This window comes from Triturus cristatus, chromosome 12, assembly GCF_964204655.1.
Source record: "Triturus cristatus chromosome 12, aTriCri1.1, whole genome shotgun sequence".
Classification (NCBI taxonomy): domain Eukaryota; kingdom Metazoa; phylum Chordata; class Amphibia; order Caudata; family Salamandridae; genus Triturus; species Triturus cristatus.
The window spans coordinates 457,778,907-457,793,107 of record NC_140595.1 but is presented as its reverse complement, the minus strand read 5'-3'; the positions used below and the strand labels follow the sequence as shown (position 1 = coordinate 457,793,107).

Sequence of the window (14,201 nt, the reverse complement as noted above, 5' to 3'; positions counted from 1 at the left end):
CTGGTCTCTGTGCTGTCACTATCGTGTAGGGGAATCAGTGCGTTTATCTAGGTGCGCCCCTCACGCGTGTCCAAAGCCCCTGTAAAATGGAAGAGCATACGCCCGTCACTTGCCTGCTTCCACGACCCCCATGGGCCGTGGCGAGGGGAGACCCAGTCTCCTTGGCTTCCAGGAGATAAGCGGTCCCGAGCGCGGTGCTCCTTGAGCTGTCTCTTTCGTTGTCGGCTCCCTCACGATCCGGAGGGCGATACTCCTGGGTGGTCCCTCTACGCCAGGCGACGGTCTCGTCTCTCTCGTCCTCTCCTTGGCTCGTTCTCCACTCTTCACCGGCTTCCGTCTTCTCCCTCCAACTCTCGCTCGCCCACTCCTCGCTGTCGTCCGCTTTTGCGGGCACTTCCGCTCTGCCCCCGTAGTCCGCTAGACCGCTGCCTTCAATTCCGGGTGGTTTGGCGGCGGCCATCTTGGGTTGGGCTCCGCCACTATCGGACGGTCGCACTCCATCACAGAAGCAAAGGATGCCTCCTATTGTAATCATCCAACATGAACTGCAAATCCGTCAGTAGAGAAGCTGGAACACTCACCATCTCTTCCTGATCATGTTGTCGGGGCGGTCCTGATAACCCCCATACTCATCCTCCCAGTCATCCTTCTGACATTTAACATGTAACTGAGAGGGGCTACTTGCATAACCAAACGGACCCTCATTATCATCCTCCTGCGAATCCTCCTCCTCCAATAAATGGGATAGAACCAGAGGCGTTACCTTACTAGGAGACGTAATGTCCGGGGTAATCCTTCTTTTCCTGGCAAAATCCCGCTTTTCTGGGGTTTTTTCCCTCGTCGACGAGCCCGTCGACGAGATTGCCATAGTAACCGCCGACGCCGCCGTCGTCGCCGATGCCGCCGTCGACGCTGTAGACATCGTCGTCGACGACGTAGTTGTGGTCGTCGTCAGTGTCGTCGACGCTGTCGTCGTCGACACTGCCGTCGACGATGCCATCGTTGACGAGGGTATAGGTCTAATAATGACCTTTACCTCACTTTTCTTCGTCGACGACGCTACTTTCATCGACGATTGTAGATTTTTCTAATTTCTCCTCAGGTGAAGTAGACGCTGGCTTTTTAAGCGTATGTTTAATTTTAAGGGGTGATTTTGAAGGCTCAGAACTTGTTTTCTTTGAATGGTTCACCCCTGAAGCATGACCCTTGCTCTCCTTTTCCTTAATTTGAGGAGATTTTGAGGGACTGCGCTCTGAAGACCCAGAAGTGGTCTTTTTAAGAGCCTTCTCAGGTTTCTCCCCTGAGGTATGAGCCTGAGGAGATCTACCTCTCTTCTGAGACCTCCTTGAAACAGTTGACGCCTCATCACTGTCACTAGACACGACGTCCTTCCTGGTTTTAAGTTTTTGGAGCCAAATTAACAGTCTGCCTTCACGATCCCTCAGAGTCTTATTAGAAAAGGTACGACATACCTTACACTCCTTCGCCTGGTGGTGTGGGTAAAGGCAGTATATACAGTCTTTATGAGGATCGTCAGTATATAATCTCTTCTTTGAACAGGTGGCACAGGCCCTAAACAAGTCCTTCTTCTCCTTATCAGCCATTCTCCAAAAGATGATGTAGAAAATTCAGTTGAAAATCTCCTCAATCTAGAACCAACTGTAGAATTTGAGCAGAGCTCAAAGGAGACTCCCTAGCACAACGTGCGGTAGAAAATCTGAGGGGCAGAAGGTTCTCTCAGGAGTGTTCTAGAGGGTGAGAGGCTCTGATTGGTACAGGGACAAGTTTAGTCCTTTTTTACATAACGAAGGTTATGGGTTGCAAAGGAAAATTGGCCTAGGCCTTTTTTCTGTTTGCTATAATACTAAGCAATGCTTTTTTATGTACCGGAGACTCCCGTCTCGACGAAGGGGAATGATTCAGGCATGTGAATCTATGAAAGGCTCCAATACTGGAGTAACTGGGGCTTCCATCTGGCTTTTCCAGAGACAGATCCTAGATTCTGCAAAACCATAAACAAAATCTCAGTGAACCGAGCCCCTTCCTCAGAGCACTGTTGGATGAGAGATGGACCCTGAGGTACATAGTACCTGGGGTGACCTGCTTGGAATCAATAGTTTATCAGCACCAAGGTAATATAGTCTTCTTCCTGTATTTCCTGATTGTTTAGATAATTGTTGGATAGGACTGCCAGAGAGTGACGAGTGAATGTGTTGCATGGGAGAAAGGGCAGAATACACATCGAAAGGTACAAAACGTATTATTGAAAGTAAGGAGAGATTCTTACCAGGCTGATGAAAAACCTGTTACTAAAAAGAATATTACACAGTAACAAAATTATTCACTATAAGCTGGAATTAAATTAATATATTCTGAGTATGGAATTTTTGAGACACTTCAGCATAAACTATTTGTTTTTGTCCTAAGTAAATACAATTACAGGATAACTTACTAGTGGTTATACAAGTGGAATCATAAGGGGCGGATGCAACAGAATCAATTCAGTGACAAGGGAGGGGGCTTCAGCAGATCGGATAGGAGTATTGTAAGTAATAATGCGACTGTAAGCAATAACGATTTACAGTTTACAGGTTTTCCAATGTAAAGCCCACTGCTACGACTACATGGCTGATTGAGGCAAATGGTGTTATATTCAGAAAGAATGATATCAAGAATAACTGATAAAGCCAGCACTGGTCAACCAGGGATCTGCTCTTAAAATTAAATTTAAAAATCATCCTTCAACATGTCAAATGTCAAAAGTATGCAATGGCGCTCATTTAAATCTGGGCGATTTTACACCAAACTTTTCAATTTACAAAACAATTCCACAATAAACAACATAAGATATATTTTCATTACTAATTCACTGTAGCAAAAGCTACAGGTGCAACTGGCTACCCAGATATTCAACAACACAGGATACATCCCTAAATTCTGGCAGTGCACAAACAGAGGGGTTTATTATGATGGCGGGCAGACAAACCGTACCGGGAAACGGGACTGCCCGCCATTGTCGCGGCGGTCCCGCAAGTGGCATTAGGATGCGCCCGCCGGACTGGCGGGTGCATCCCGCATTTTAAACATTGCGGCGGGCGGTGCTGCAAGCAGCACGTGCGGCAATGTGAAAAATGCATGTTGTGCATTTGAATGCACAACGTGACAGGCACCGCGCGGTGCCTGCCACCTTGAGCATGCAAATGCAGGGGGTACCATAGGTACCTCTCATGTGCACCCCCCCCCACCCCCGAACACCCTGGGGGCCCGCAACGGGCCTCCAAAGAAAAAAACGCATGCCTTTCCATGGCGGAGTCTCCGCCATGGAAAGGCAATTCACCGCCATGATGCTAATAAGCAGGCACTGCCACCATATTCCTGGGCTTTTCTGCCCGGTAGGCAATCAGACGGATTGCCTACCGGTGGAAAACCAGCAGAAAACCGGCGGATGGTCGTCCTGTCCGCCGGGGTCACCCCCGCCATCGAAATGTGGCGGGGGGAAATGTTATGCGGGCAGTAGATTTCGGCGGGCGGACCGCCATACGGGCAGTGGCGATCCACCCACTATCATAATGACCCCCAGAGTATCTAAAAGCTCCATCCACAGGTATTGGAAGATATTTGCCATCGCGGCAAAATGTTCCCCTAAAACATATACAAAACAGATGTTAAACTTTTAATTGGAAAGTCACTGTTTAAATCTTCCATACCAAAATAAATTATCTTAATACAAAAAGGAACAAGAAGCAAACCAAATATTTATGGTATTAGAGCAGACATTACACTAACCGATATGTGACCCATGAATAAGTGCAGAAAATATAGAATGCTATTGTTCAAAATTATAAACAGACAGTAGTGCTGTTGTACTCATGATACCAGTAATCTTGAGTTTGGCTTTTCAGATTCATGTGCGACCCATTTAAGTTAGTGCTTTTAAATATTTGTGGTTTGGAAGCAATGCTTATACAGAACTACATACATTCAATTCTTTCTTCAAGGACAAGAAGCAAATCACGTTTCGGAAGACCTACTCGCCCATGTAGCCTTTTGAGGTGGAGTGGAAGGATGCTAGTTCCACGTTGTTAAAGTAGTCCGGTCCCATCTCATACAGAACTTTTTTGAAGGAATGGAAATGACAATCCTCAGGGTACACATTGTCTTGATAGACCTATGCAACAACAAAAATATTCAAATGTAAGAACATAGGTCCAGCTTCTTCATTACCCAAATTCAGCAAATGGAGATAACGGATATTGTAGCCTGTTTAATTGCCTGTTCCCCTAGGTTATGCAGAAAATGAATTGGAAAACCTGTGATCCGTTCACATGCCCCGTGTGGTATGCTACCAAGTCATTTTGACCAATAGTGCAGCAGTAATTAGTAATGTGACGTAGTGCTCAGAAGGACAATGGTACATACAATTTTCAAAAATGCAGTATTTATATTCAGGATTTTAGGTACTTATCCTATAAGGAAAATGTTTCTTAGGTGTAACAAACAGTTTGCAGCTGGTTGTACGGCTGCTGCACATGATGTGAACCCTTGAACAATCTAGTTCGCATTAGATCTAGGCACACACAAGTTACTACACTCAAAAACATAGATTTGACTTTGGCCATGATTCGAATGACTGATCCCTACATCCCCTTAAGACCACAATGCATTAGAACACATATTCCACATCAGATCAGTTTTAATCTTGGCATTCCATGGGTCTGCATTCTTAGGAAATTAATATAATATTTGAATGTTAGCTTCTACTTGCACTACCTTTGAGGGTCACATGAATCAACAGAATAATCTGACAACCGATGGTTAAAGATAAGGAACACTTTCTATTTATAGCATGCATCGATTGCAGAGTCACATGAGGTGCATAGACTATTAGCAATTCCTGTAGGTGCTAGAAACTGGTGGTGATAGAAGCGTATTGAATACTATTACTGGCTGAGAGGGTGGTGGTGCGTGGATAGTTTCTTGCAACTATTTACCAACATTTCAATTAGCCATGGACGTTCAAGCCCCTTGAATTGATGACGACTACATAGGAAAAGCTTGGCAATGAGGGAAAGAATGTGCATGTATTAAGGACCATTCTGTACATAGTCCCTCTACATTGGGGTTAAGGATACTATGAGGTGAAATTATAGTACTTTACATACTCCATTGCAACAAACATATTTGAGTCTGGTGCTCCCTTCCAGCACTCCTTGTGATTGAATACATCTTCCATGTGTGTTCATTGCCGATGTTACTCGGAATGTCTGCAGATCCTTTCCCTTGCCTGGATCGCTTTTCGGACAGAAGCTTCACATGTCTCTTAAGAGCCTACTGCCATATCTCTTTCACCAGCTATGCAAACTGAAGAGGCTTTCACGTTTTCCTTTTGTAAGGAACACATGGCTGCCATATTGCCTGTTTGAATCACAAAAGGTCTGCTTGTGATTTGAATTTTTGAAAAGCTGCTAGAGCAGAGGTTGCTGTTTTCAAAGAAACAAATTGACATACAAGTCTACCTGGCCTCTACTGACGAGACCATAGTTGTGTTCACCACAGCCCGCCTACGATCATTCTGTAATAACAGCCACTGGCAGAGGTTCTGCGAAGGTACAGGCCTTCACGAGGTTCCGAGAGATTCCCTTATTCTGAACATTGGCCATATCCAACATCATTTGTTCCCGGGATCTGGACACGTCTTCCCACTGCCATGATAGTCACTCCTGGTGAGGTTTTAAATGGGAGTGTGGTGTTGGTACCAGTGTAAAGCACAAGGTTGCCTGATATGTACCTGACCTTCTTGTCGCTAACCATTATTCTCCAAATAAAAGTAACTCATCGTGACATCTGATTAAAAAGGAACAATGTTCAGAAATACCTGCACCAGTTTATGTAGGATATGCCTACATTTCATGTGAATCAATGTTGGCCCTAAGAAATTATTTTGGCACGAGATTTCAGCACATTTATAGTGAACCTGGGTTTGTGCAGCAATTGAATCATTCTCCTGGTTTGGTACTGACATTCGTGAAACGTCTTCCCCTTGTCTAGTCAGTCATCCAGATATGGATATACATGGAAGGCCTTGCAGTGCAAGTGGGACACAGCCAGCAGCTAATACTTTGTAAAGAATATTGATGCAGACTTTATTCCAAATGAAAAGTTTCCATTTATCAGAAAGATCTGGCATTGCACTAATGTGGGTCGCAAGGGAGTGTGAATGTATGCATCCTGGAGGTCAGCTTACCATGGAGTTTTCCTCCTGTAGCAATAGAATGACCTACTGTAGAATGGTCGTATTGAAAAGTCCTCCTGTATTACACACAGAGAATTGGCCTTAGTGATACATTCTTCTAGGGCATGAAGAAGCACAGAGTATGTCACATCCATTTTCACACATGGGAAATACCTTTGTGTCCTTCTACTGCAATGAAGCAACTCTAGAGAAGTGGTAACTTATGGAGCCTTAAAAGGATTTTGAATGGTGGGTGATAACATGTTTGCTGGTTGAACTCAATGCTGCATCTGTCTCTGCATGTATCCAACACTCACTAGGGGTCTTCTGATCAGGGTGGTTAAAAAGCTATATGTTTACTGCTAGGCAGCAGACCATGCTCCATCCTAAGGGGATGTGAGAAAGTGTGGCAAATTGTCTCACTAGTATTGAGAGTACAGAGGCCTGGCTGTGTAAATGCCTGGTGGCGCTAGAGAGGAAGTATTTGATCCAAGGCAGGACATCTCCTAGGGGGCCTACAAGCTTAAGGGGAGATGCTGCTGCAGTGCCCCATTGACGTACCTGTCTCAATGTCCTTGAGGGTGTCCAAAATCACATTCACCTAGTATCCAAACAAGGATTCAGTGCCAAAAGTAGCAAGTGCATGTGAACCTGTGGAGAAAGCTAAGCATGGCAATGTAACAGAAAGCTGGCAGTGAGCAGATAGCCGTTCATGTCTGTTGCACTTAATGCAGTGTAAATGGTTGCTTTCAAAAGAGGGTTTTCCTGGTGTATATGTCTCTGTCCTCCTGCTATAATAGCAAGGGCTTGGAACTTCTATATGGCAACTCATGGCCTCCTCCGGTGCCATACATTTCCCTTCTGTGTTAATAAGGTTTCCTTCCTGAACTGGAGGGTATCCATCAGCAGTCGCATTGTTCATAAAACACTTACATTCAGCACTGATAACCAACGTCAGGTTCACCACTATTTTAAACTGGTTTGTGAGAAAAAGCTTTGTACTTGCATTCAATACTTAGGAGATACAGATATTGTCTACAAAGGGCGGTAAATGTTATTCTTGGCAAGCTTGAATATGCCACGGTTCCCTGATCTTTATAAGTCTGCATTCTACACAGATATGGTGTCAATGTTCTAATGGCATACAAAAAAGCCCTTCACCAAGGAAGTAGGATGGACAGGCAAGGAAGAGGGAGGATGGAAGTCTATTTAATAGTTACTAACAAGCTCCTCCTTAAGATGGAAAAAATTGTGATATTTATGGTGTCACTGAGCAGGGGCCTCGGGGCATTTCTCTTGCAGCTTCAGTGTCTAACATGGAAATTCTTTTTGTGATTAACCAGAGCTTACGTTTACACCTTCGGACCCAAAGGTTGGAAAAAGTTTTCAGAGATGCAGTCTGTGTCACCATGCACAGTGTATTTAAGAGTGATAAAGGGATGAGCCATTTAAGTCATGTCCAAAGCTGATTCAAACATTTGGGGAAAAACAAATTTCACTTGTCCAAGCCCAATCCTAGACAGTACGCGTGTGCAGCATCATGCAAACAAACAAGAGATACAGCCTGAAAACTCAATATTCTGTTTTCACAAAAGCTGTTGGTTATAGTGTACATCATCCAACATGTGTCAATTTATTAATCAAAGAGACCTGATCAGTAAGACTATCTAAAGCAATTTTTACAGCTGATGTTTTTCAAGCTGTTGACAGGGTACATTTATGAGTCCACGCCACTCTGTAACTGGAGACAAGGCAAACATTAAAAGTTCAATCTAGTAACATTTCACACATTTGATCATGAAGCAAGTTTGTAACATTTGAGGGATCGATGGGGTAGATAGCTCCGCCCCTAATGAATGCTTCTTTGTAAGAGAACCTTTCAGATAGTCATACTATCCATGTACGACAAGGTTGGACTAGTTCTAAGTGGTGACTATGTTTAGAGCCTATGTTACTCTGCTGCATTAAACTGGCAGCCACTAGGTACACGGAACCCCAGGTGTGGATCTGGGGCTCCACTGATTAATTCATCCACTCAAGAAACTTGTGCCTGACCTCATGGCCAGCGGGCACACTCACCCTGACATCCTTCCGAGGACAATAAAACGAGTATCAGTGAATTGGGTAAGAAACACCTGTTCTGCAGTGCCAAGATGCCTCAAACGATGAATGTGCACTTTACAAATACATCTGTTATCTTAAACTGAGGGTAAATGAAAGCAACATACCCCTGAAAAGAGTTTTCCTAAATGTGTATCTTCCTCAGAGCCATACAACTGCTACATGGTTGCCCACCATCGGTAACAGAATCTTTGGTGAACACTTAACAACGTAACTTTTGGTAGCTGTTCCACACCATTATTGCTAAAACAATTTTTATGGATTCTTAATAATGTTTAACAGATTCCAAAATCCTTTGCTGCTTAGTATCTCCGTTCCATGAAGCAGCCTTTTATTCAGGCAGTCCATTACCAACTAGAAAAGGCGGGGAAACTCAAACATGAATTTATAAGGCATGAATGAAACTGTATTCAGAACTGCATTCCAAGTCCAACTGCACAGTTTGAATTGATGCATGTGAACTGTCTTCCAAGGGTAAGAGAAACCTTGAGCAGAATAGTGGCTAAATATAGAATAAAACCCCCAGAAAGAGACATCTATCACCACTACTAGATGATTCTTCACAAAAAAGAAATATACCTGTAAGTATAATCAGTAGCTATATGCTTTCAAACCTAAGACTTCAACACACTGATTCTGCATACACTCTGGCTGGAGCCTCATCCATGAACGTATGCTACAGAAAATGCACACATTCATGAGCTCTAGGGAGATGCTGACTCCCATTATGCCCAAATTTACTGTTAGATGGAATTGTCAGGGTTCAAGCAAATGTCATGCAAAGCAAACAACTCTTACCGGCGGCGCAAAGTATTTATAATGCTCCGCACCACTGGGCTATGCTAAAGAAATCTCCTGGATCACTGTGACCGACAACTAAGAGGAGGGATGAAACATCGATAATGATAGCCTCTGGCATGTATTTCATTTTCAGCATTACTTTCAAGTCAAGGGAAGAAGGGACGGTAAAAAAAAAAAAAAAGTTACTTATTTTTTGTAAAGGTGTATCAAGTGGAGGCCCTATCTCCCACAGAAGAGTTTCCATAGTTCCTGCGCAATTGTAGGTGGAGCCATCGACATCAGCCACAGCTCTGTCCCTTTCCAGATATGACCACACAACAGTATATAGGAGCTACCCCTGTATGTGCACGTCTGCTCTCATTTTTCCATGCCCTCAGGCGCAGAGACGAAAATGACAATAACTGAGGTGAAACAGCCAGAGTGCAAAACTGGCATCTTATTAATCTACTGAAGTACACTCCGCAGAGCAGGTAGGTGGAAAGGTGGTGAGGAATATGCAAGTAGATAAGAGTATCACCAGAAACAACACTACCTAAAGTGCCTAAGATACCCTATACTTACCTAAAGTACCTTATTCTTCTAATGGATACCTCTACCTACAGATTCCTCACCTTTTGAATCAGTGACAAAGTACTACCTACCCCCTCTAGTATAAGTGGACTTCCATCAGGAAGTCTTGCAGGACAGAAAGGACAAGATGACCCTACCTGTGGATCTGAGAATCAATGCAGCAGTGCTTATTGAAGATATAAACAGAAGACCACATAGTAGCTTGACAGATGTCCAAAACAAGAACACCCAGAGCTAGAGCAAACGTTGCAGCCTTTGATCTAGTGGACTGAGCCCAAAGACCTTCAGAAGGCTCCTTTTTGGTCAGAACATAACCCAGCTTAATACAAAGGACAATCCAGCCGAATAAGTTTGCTTCTGGACCACCTTTTTCGCTATGGTGAACACATTAAAGAACTGATCATCAACTTGGTGCTCCTAAACACTGTCAAGATAGAAGTCAAGGACATGCTGCAGATTCAACCAGTGTAATCTTTCCGACTTTTGGGATGGATGTGGAGGAGAGAAGATTGTGGGAAGGGTTATGTACTATCCCACATGATTAGTGACACAAACTTTAAAAGAGACACGTCTTAAGAACCAACCTCTCAGTGAAAAAGCCATATAAGAAGGATGAACCATTATAGGTTGAACCTTGCTGGCATGGAGAGCAGAAGGGACTGGAACGAGGAATATGGGTTTCAATGTAAGAAGCATAATATTACAGCTTTGAAGTGGCTTATATGACACACACATTAGGAAGGTCAAGAGGAAAATAACAGTGTCACTGGAAACGTGGGACAACCCCTTTAAGAGGCTTATCACAACTAGTGATTTAAATTACAAGGGTTGGTCAGGCCAATGAAGAAAACTAAACATGACCAAAAATTTGCCTTTAACTGCCCAATTCAAAACCTTACCAAGCTAACAGAACAAACAGTAGGATAGCAATAACTTTGCTTGCAGAGATCAACTGGTTTGTGTGAACACCACAAACAGTGTGCCCAGTAGCCAAAATTTATGATCTTGGTAGAAGGGAGACGCACAGCCAAAAGCACTACCACCACATCAGCTGGCAGATCTCTTAGTTGGTCCTGCTCAATCTCCACACATGAAAGTCAAGCTCGAGATTTGGTTATCACTCTACCTTGGTGATGGTGGCAGACGCTCAAAGCCTAGTCTAAGAACACCATCCAATCCCTTTAATCTAGAATCAACAGAACCCAAGCAAAAGATAACAGCCTGAATTTCTCCTTGCAAAGAAGCTTAAGACCACAGGGTCTTGGATGAAACACAGACTTTCATATTTCTTGGGAACCAGAATACAGCCAAAGTAGCAGATAAGCCCAAACACTGCTTCTAGCACCGGTTTCGGCATGAACTCGATTGCACCCTTGCAAAGCAAAGTCAGCACCTTCCTAGACAGGATCTTGGAGTGGTCTGCAGAAACCACTGAGTAAACCGGTGGGATGTGGTGAGGAGGGCCATGTTAGAGCAGTGCATACCCAACCTGAACAAACTGTAGGACCTATAGATTCAAAGTAAATCCAACACCAGTGATATAAAAACTGGCATATGCGCCTCTCTGAGCACATGTGCTCGCACAAGGGCGAAGCCATGAGTTTTTGCTGCATTACCCGGGGAGAAATAAGAAAATGACTTCTGCCCCTGGCCTTCTGCAACTCCTCTACGCTTGAAACTCTTAAAGATTTGTAGAAGATGTTAAATGAGCTGCAACTGCTGCTGATGATAAGGGGAAGCCTTTAGAGTAGCCCTAGAACCTCTATTGGTGAAACTAATGCATGAGGGAAGCAAGGCCCAGTGAAGACACCACAGCATGACTTTGCTTGAACTTCTCTAGAGTACAATCAGCCTCATCATTGAAAAGTTGACTGCCATCAATGGACATGTCCATCAGGGTAGAGCGGATGTCGCCTGAAACTCACAAAGAGCACATCACCACATGTCTGCTGATGATTACATCGATTCCCATGCACGAACCACTGAATCAAATATGTCCAGAGCACAGCACAAGATTTCCTTGACCGCATCTCAGTCATCTTGTAAAGTTTGTGATGAATAAAATGAGTAGGTTCTCCAGGACAGCAGGAAGAACCTCCTGCACAATCTCCCAAAGAGGGTGACAGTAGTAGCAGGAGACAATCATTGGGCGCAATGCCAAACTACCAGAGGAAAAGATTTTTTTGTTCCTGCCATTAACTTGTTCAACTACAAGTCCAAGGAGTGAAGGGCAGACTTTATAATTCTATTTACTTGAAAAAGTCTACACCAATGGCATTTCCAGAGAATTGCGTCAAGTCAAGAAATCAGGGTTCTTAGGAGCCAGTCTGGGACATCTAGTAATTTGACATCTAACCATAGAGGTACGGAAGGGCATGGGCCAAATCGCCAAAATGGGGTCCACTAGGGCATAATAAAAAGGGAGGAGAGGCTCAGGAGAAGATGGCCTGGCCTAGATGAAGGATTTCTAGGAGCAAGTTTGACTTGATCTCTTCCACAGGAAATATAAATTCCACGACTTTCACAGCAGCATAGAAAATCAAAACAAAGGAAGTTCTCTCCTGTGTACAGGGAGCATGAGATTTTTAAAATCCAATTAGGGATACAAATCTGGCAATTTACACTCCGATCCTCCTCATGTTTTTGTCACTGTGACTTGAAAGGGTAGGAAATTTCGCAGTGGTGACTCATCAGACTTGGATTCCGAAACTTGGAAAATTTGTCAAGATGAAGCATCCAGTGTAGAATACTACACACCTTAGCCTACTTCTACTTTCATTATTTGTGTTTGTGAGGAGAGGTGGCTTAGGGCCTGTGCCTATAGCATTTGCCTTTTTTGAACAGGGTTTGATACCACAGAATAACAGAACACATATTGTTTTAGGAACTTTTACAAAATTTGTGTCCCTGAACCTAATATTCAGTTTAAGAGTCCATCAAGTCTTTAACATAACAACCAAACTCGTGCTCAAATAGTCTGCAGTGGACAAAGTATTCCTCTTACTTGTGTTGCCATTGACTTGTGGAGCAAGACAATGGCAACATGGGTACTGCACTTAACAGGTTGCCCCTACGAGTTGGCAACAGTGAAAGTTATGCAGTAGATGGGTTGATTACAAATTTCCCATTTTCACAAATATCTGGCTCATGTGAGTCAGACAATGAGGAAAAAAGCAATAGCTTTAAAAGTTTGTAATCACGTTTTGACAGTTGTAGGTCTTGAGGGGGGCAGACAGCTCGTCTGCGACTGAAATGTTGAAATGATACGGATGATACTGAGGCAATGAACAGTGCTACAAGGTCATACTAATTCAAGAAAATGCCCTATGCAAATGCAGAAACTAAGATTCCAGTGTTCTTTACACAGTAGTACTGGTCATACGTGATGTTGTTACATATTACATTATATTTAATAAGCTAACAGAACAGATGTATCTTGAAAGGGGAAGCTAGCAAAGAAAAGCACACCATGAAAAGAGAAAAACGTGGAGCAAAAACCCACAAGAGAATGAGTTCAACTAATAACAGTGTCACTATTGAGGCACCCATGCCATCAGCGTTTTTCCGTGCATAATGGTGCTATCTTTTTGTCTGCTAAACATCAACACGATTTAGAATGGACTTCACTTTGGAGAAGGATAATGTTACTTACCCAGTAAGCATCTGTTCTTGGCATGTAGAGGTGTGGATTCACATGCTTTGCATACTCCTGCCATCTAGTGTTGAGTCCGGATGTTTGAAAGTTTTTTTCTTTGAAGACGTTTTTCCAGTCACGAGGTAAGGGGACTCCGCCTTTAGGTGATAGTGCATATGGGCATCGACTCTATTGTTAGATTGTTTTCCCAAAGAAGGTGAGAATGGAGTTAGTAAGTGTAGAACAGAGGTGTCAATGCGTATGTATGTACATTGAGAACTGCAAGAACTACAGGAGACCGGGGAGGCGGGTGGGCGCATGTGAATCTATAGCTCTACATGCCAAGAACAGAGGCTTACTGGGTAAGTAACATTAACCGTTCGAGACATGTGAGCTGTGACTTCAGGAGCCAAATCGGCAGGTTGAGTTCTCCATGGCTCTGAATGAGGAGCCTGGAGATAATAATAAGATTAATAATACAGCCATTTGTAGAGCGCGAACAGCTACCTCCAATGGAGGTGTCCCGGCGCTATAGCAACAGGTTGCATGCAAGAGTCTCACAACAACCGAGGCTCCCCGGAAATTAATCTAGGCTAAAAAGCCATGTTTTAGCTGCTTTCCTGAATTGTGGGTCAGAGGCAATCTGGCGCAAGGCATTAGGCAGGGCGTTCCATAACATGGACACCCGAGCATGAAAGATCTGCCACCCATCCAAGCTTTCCTAACTCGTGGGGTGCAAAGCAGGTTCTGAGAATTAGACCTCAGTGAGCGAGTCTGCTTGTAAGCACCTAGCCACTGTTTCAAATAGCTGGGGCAAATTCCATGGATTGACCGTCAAGCTAG

At 43.7% G+C, this 14,201-nt stretch overlaps 1 protein-coding gene across 1 annotated transcript in view; it reads right to left on the bottom strand.

Annotated features, from left to right (window-relative positions):
* The window catches only part of GPT2 (glutamic--pyruvic transaminase 2), a 130,984-nt gene that overhangs the window by 33,344 nt on the left and 83,439 nt on the right, over positions 1-14,201 (bottom strand). Inside the window, exon 7 of the mRNA XM_085640134.1 lies at positions 4,032-4,168. Within this exon, the coding sequence (XP_085496260.1) occupies positions 4,032-4,168 (137 nt within the window). The remainder of the gene's footprint in view (positions 1-4,031; positions 4,169-14,201) is intronic.